The 6000-nt window shown below is 53.4% G+C and overlaps 1 protein-coding gene across 1 annotated transcript in view; it reads right to left on the minus strand.

The window, feature by feature from the left end:
* The window catches only part of TG (thyroglobulin), a gene marked incomplete at both ends in the record, with an annotated part of 221122 nt that extends 215447 nt beyond the window's left edge, over window positions 1–5675 (minus strand). Inside the window, 5 exons of the mRNA XM_080694713.1 lie at window positions 274–433; window positions 795–998; window positions 2435–2532; window positions 4054–4162; window positions 5609–5675. Of these exons, the coding sequence (XP_080550839.1) occupies window positions 274–433; window positions 795–998; window positions 2435–2532; window positions 4054–4162; window positions 5609–5675 (638 nt within the window). The remainder of the gene's footprint in view (window positions 1–273; window positions 434–794; window positions 999–2434; window positions 2533–4053; window positions 4163–5608) is intronic.
* Between the last annotated feature and the right edge of the window lie 325 nt (window positions 5676–6000).

A 6000-nucleotide genomic window follows, 5' to 3' on the forward strand; every position in this document is an offset into this window, starting at 1 on the left:
AAATGCAAAGCAAGGCGGTAGGCACCCAGCGCGTATGTCTTCACCTTCTGGTGTTTCCATCTCCATGGGCTGGCTGGGCCAGAGAGCACATAGATTTTAAACTTTCGTAGCTACTGCCAGCCCGCTTGGTTCAAAGTTCTGCAGCGGTCCTTCAGTGGTCTGTGAGAGCAAGGCAGCTCTCGCCCTTCAGCAGGCTGCGTGTGTGACACGCGAAGCCCCCAGCTCCTGCTGTGCATGAGCTCCAGGCTCCATGATGTGGCCCGCCTCCCTTACCTGTTGTAGTTATGGATCAGATCAAAAATCATCATGTCTGTGGTGTTGACAAATTTGCACTGGACGGGCCTGAACTCTCCGTCTCCAGAACACTGGGGTGGCGACTTGTCTCCCACCCCATGGAGAAGGCGGCGGTTTCTTATCTCGCAGTTCCTCGGACCTAAACATTTACACGCGGAAATGTTATGTTCTTACGCAGGGGGTAGATGCATATGTTTCTGCAGTCAAGATGTCTATAATTTTCATGCGCATGTGCTACATGGAGACCCAGCAGTGAGTAGGACCTGCAACAGAGACTCACAAGCATTCTGTGAAATCCTGTTTGGGTGCCAATGGCCAGCCATCGGCGTAGACGGCTACCATACGAACATGCTGGAGGTAATGAAACTGGCCCTTGTGACGCTTTCTTTCCCCCTCCCAGGACCAGTTCCTCTGGCCATTTTGCAGGCAGATCTAAACAACCAGATTAGAGCAAGGAAAGGCGCCCCCGCCCCCAGGATGCTGGCGCCCACGGGACTCACATCGTGCAGGCCTCCCCAGCTGGCGGGTGCCGTACACCTCCATCCCGTCCGCGTCCACGCACCAGCACTGCACCTGCCACAGGTCGCACTGGACAGGAGCGTAGTCGCCTGAGTCCCCACACTGAGGGAGGTAGGACGTGGCCGTGCTGTTGATGTAGCTGCCCAGCAAGATCTGCTGCCTGTGCAGCTGGCAGAAGGACAGACCTAGGGGCACAGAGGGCAGCGTCAGAGGGCAGCTCCCCGAGTAGATGGCCCGCAGGAGGATTGCTTCCAGCCCCAGGACACTGGGACCAGCAGTCAGAATGTCCTAGCATCCTGTGGACTTAGAGCAGGACAGAACTCATTAGCGCTGAATTGTCTAACAGTGTGCCCATTGCCCTGGTTCTGCAGGGGGCACCGGACCTGGTGTGGACGGAGCTGGTCTGAATGTGGATTTCTTGGGGGACTGCTGTGTGACCTTGGGAGCTGTTTGGCCACACTGAGCTGTGCTCTCCTATCTCTGCAGTTGAAAGGCAGCCGCCTTCTTCCAGGTGTGTGAGGGTGATGAGGCTAATGATTATCACCCAACTGAATACCTACTAAGTGCTTGGTGGGTTGCATCCATTCTAAATCTAAACTGTGCATTCAGTTTGCTGGTGAGGAGCATGTGACCTGGCCAAGGTCATGCCACAGGAGAGCGCGAGGAGCCAGCATGACCCCCAAGTCAGAGATGCCAGCCGAGGACAAGCAGAGCCTCAACTCAGCTCCACCCACTGAAGGGTAGCTTTGTACCAGGTTCAATTTCACCATTTGTAAGTGATGGCTTCAACTAACCTGGATTTTAGAGCTAGACTACTTTTTCTTTTTTTGTAGGACTAGGAATAGAATCCTAGGGCATTCTACCTCTGAGCTGTACCCTTAACCCCATTTTATATTCTTTATTTCAAAATAGAGTGTCTCTGAGCCAGGCGTGGTGGCACATGCTTGTAACCCCAGAATCTGGGAAGCTGAGACAGGAGGATCTAGGTTCACACCAAGTCTCAGGTACTTAGTGAGGCCCTTTGCAACTCAGTGAGACCCTGTTTCAAAATATAGAATTAAAAAAAAAATAGGGCTGGGGGTGTAGTTTGGAGGTAGAATGCCCCTGGGTTCTATCCCAAGTACCCCAAAATAAATAAATAAATAAATAAATAAATAAATAAATAAATAAAAAATAGAGTCTCACTAAGTTGCAAAGGGCCTCACTAAGTAGCTGAGGCTGTCCAGGAACTGTGATCCTGTCGTCTCAGCCTCCCAAGTACTAGGATTACAAGTGTGCACCATTACGCCCGGCTGGAACTGTCCTTCTTTGTCTATTTGCCATAAACAATTATTTTAACTGCTTTTCCCACGTCCTCAATCCTAGAGGCAGCCCACCCCACAGGTGAGAAACACCCCATTTTTCTTGCTTTCTGGCTTTGGGGCACTTGGCTTCTCCTCACCACTGTTCCTCTGCTCAAATGACCCCCCTGTCTCCTTCGATCTCCACTGAGGTCCTCAGGAACAGGGCCTCACAGGGTGGGCAGGGACCCTCCCTAGAGGGGAGCCCACACCCAGAAGGAGGCTTGCCCAGTCACGCCCCCAGCCAAGAGCTGTTCCCGGAGGTGAGGGCTCTCACGTACAGGCCGCTGGCCGCCCTGGCTGTCGGCTGCCTGCCACCTCCCTGCCATCGGCATCCACACACCAGCAGTAGCGCCCGTCATTTTGGCACTGGACAGTCCTGAGGAGAAGAGACATACCAGGTGGCCACGGGGGGGGGGGGCGTCCAAAGTCATAGGCTGGCCCCAACCCTGGGAAGTCAGGGGTTGGGGAGGGGGGCTGGGGAAGCAGCACCTGGGCAGCACCAGATTGGGCTTTGGAGTTGGGTCCCAGAAAAGGGGCAGCTCAACCCAGCCAAAGGGCGGCCCAGGGGAGAAGCGAAAGGTGTTCCAGGGAAGGAGGTACGAAAGCCACTTCAGGGAGCAAGTCTGAAACCGTAAGTGGGCAGAACTAGAGAGGTGGGAAGCCCGGGCAGGGTATGGTGCAGACCTACATACAACCCCCGCCACTCAGGAGGCCAGTGCGGGGGACTACAAGTTCACAGCCTAGCAAGACCCTGGCCCAAAATAAGAAAAGGGCTGAGGATGGTAGAAGTCCCCTGGCTTCAATCCCCAGGACTGCACTGGAAGAGGAGGATGAGGAGGAGGAGGAGGAGGGAGAAGGAAGGGAGGAGAGGAGGAGAGGAGGAGAGGAAGGGAGGAAAGGAGGAGAGGAAGGGAGGAGAAAGAGGAGGAGGGAGAAGGAAGGGAGGAGAGGAGGAGAGGAGGAGAGGAAGGGAGGAAAGGAGGAGAGGAAGGGAGGAGGAAGAGGAGGAGGGAGAAGGAAAGGAGGAGAGGAGGAGAGGAGGAGGAGGAGGAGAAAGTAGTGAATAGGAATAAGAATAAGGGGGAAGAGGAAGAGGGGGAGCAGGAGGAGGAGAAGAAGAAAAAACATGTGAATAAGAGCCTAAAGAAGGCTGAAGCCTGGCAAAGTGTGATCTGCGCCTTGCCTTCTTTCTCGCCACCTCAGAATCCCCCGCAGTCCTAGCGGGCCTGGACTCGCCACAGGTCTTCCCACTCTTGGGAATACACGCAGCATGGTCAGCAGGGGAAGGGTGCAGGGGACCCTGAGCGGGAGGGCGTTTCTCGGGCGTTTCTCGGGCCACGGCTGCGGAGATGAGCTAGATCACCTAATTCTGCGTGACTGTCTCAGCTCCTCACACACTCTGCACTCTCCATGGAGACTCCCCTGGCCCAAGCTCCTGTTAGGACCCCATTCAGAGAGGCGCTCGCTTGGGACACAGCAGCCCAGCAAGCCAGGGGCAACCCCGAGAGCTGGACAAGGGGGTTGGAGGCAGCTGTGTATGCGGAGGCCCAGGCAGCCCTGCTGACTTCTAAAGCAGATGAATACCAGGAGCAGAGGTGGTGCCGAGGAGCCCACTCTCTTCTGCTCCTTATTTTTTGGCAAGACAATCAGGGTCTAAGTGTCAGCAAGAGGAGAAGGGATGCCAGTGGTCATTGGTGGGGGTTGGATCGGGGCCCTGGTGGTCACATCGCCCAGGGAGCTGAGAAGGGAGGGACCCCCCCTCCAAATGGCAGTGGTGGGTCTCATGCAAAAGAGCAGTGCAGGGCACCGCTGGGGAGGGGCCAGGCCATGAGACAGAGGATGCAGGATGCTCCCGGAGGCCTCTTTTGCCCCTGGGGTCTCATCTCTGAAGTCTTACTGGAAGCTGCCATCCTCAGAGCACTGGGGCACATGGTCCTCCTGCTTCAGAAAGGCCGTTTCCCTCTGCAGCTCACAGGGACGCAGCGGCTGGGCGTCCACCTGGTATTCTGCACAAGGGGAGACGAGGCATGAGCAAGGGTGCAGGCTGGGCTCTCCCCGCAGAGGCAGAGGCGGGCTCCCTGCAGCACAGGGATTTTCACTCCTTCTGATAGTCCTGTTGTGACTCCAGGGCCACTTGTGCTTTTCTCAGGATGACATCAGCCTATCAATCCTCCTCACTGCCCAGGGGGATGACAGGTAATATCTCTGTTCATTCGCATGGTACCAAGACTCAGGCAGTGAAAGTAACCTGCCCGAGGTCAAAGCTATGGATGGAAGGATTCTGGAGGCCCCAGGGGCAGTGGCACACGACTATAATCTTACCACTTGGGAGGCTGAGATAAGAGGATCACAGGTTCGAAACCAGCCTCAGCAACTTGGTGAGACTGTGTCAGAATAAAAAAAAATAGAAAAGACTAGGAGTCTAGCTTAGAAATAGACTGCCTCTGGGTTCAATCCCTAGAATAAATAAAAATAAAAATAAAAATAAAGAAAAATAGAGATGGGCATGGTGGTACACACCTATGATCCAGCATTTGGGAGGCTGAGACAGGAGGATTGCAGGTTCACGGCCAGCCTCAGCTTCTTAGTGAGGCCCTTTGCAACTCAATGAGACCCTGTTCCAAAATAAAGAACAAAAGATAGCAGTATAGCTCAGAGGCAGATGTCCCTGGGTTCAATCTCCAGTACTGCAAAAATAATAAAAAATAAAAATAATAATAAACAGAGGACTCCACCCTTGCCTGCTGCTGGCGAGTTAGATCAGAATAGTATCAGAAAGTCGCTGCTGAATTCTACCAAGTTCTTCAGGTGCACAGTGGCAACACAAGACACGAGTCACCTTCACACTTCTTATTTCCCATCGAGAGCCCGGTTATGCTGCAGGATCTTGCTTGGAAATCGCATTACATCATGAGTTAAGTGTGATTGGCATACTTTCTGATCTAGAATCTGGAGCTTGGCAATTTGTCTGAAGTAAAAAACTTTGGCATCGGAGCCAAGGATATAACTTAGGTCTGTTTCAATGGACAAGGAAGTTTATTCTTATTATTTCATTTGTTACAGCCTGGTGGCTACTTCTCAAATATTTGCACAGGTGACATAGACTTGTGGGATAGCCAAGGAGATTACAAAAGGAAAGAAGAGACCTACAATGTCAGTGCCAAAAATCTGACATTGGATAGTTAAAAGGAGCTAGAATTGAATTAGGAGATCTGGTTTCCTATCTCCATTCTCCCAGTCACTAGAGCTGTGATCTCAGGGAACGCAGGTCACCTCTCTGAGCTTCGGTCTCTTCGTCTGAATAGGAGAGAGCGAAGAACCAACCTCTGGGTCTTTGCGGGGATTAAGGTAGATCCCACCTGTGTAAAGGCCCTGGGGCAGAACTTGGCTGTCAGGAAAACTCCATGCCTGAAACTGCCCTCCCCACCCTGCTCCTCAGCCTGAGAACTCACCAAAGATGTTGGCCGACACCCAGCCGACTGAGCCCAACAGGCTGCAGACCCACAGGACCAGGGCCATTTTGCCGGCCCCTTCCTGAGATGAAGGGCACTGCCATCCCCAGGCCTGCTGGCCAGAGCCTTTATAGAACAGTGGCTGGCACTGTTCTCCTGATCAAGGGCACTCGGGGCGGGGGCAGCAGCTCGCCCTGTTTTCCCTCCTGCTCAAGAGGAGGCCTCCATCTGCGTCTGCTCCCTCTAAGGACACTCGAGTGGCCAACGGGGCACAAAAACCTTGAGAGGGGTGGCTTTCACTGGGGAGGGCTGAAAATCCTCCTTAGCAGTAAAGGCCAAAGTTCTTTAGCTTTTTTTTTTTTTTTTTTTTTCAGTACTGGGATAAAACCCAG

Source organism: Muscardinus avellanarius, assembly GCF_963383645.1.
Source record: "Muscardinus avellanarius genome assembly, chromosome: 4".
Lineage (NCBI taxonomy): Eukaryota > Metazoa > Chordata > Mammalia > Rodentia > Gliridae > Muscardinus > Muscardinus avellanarius.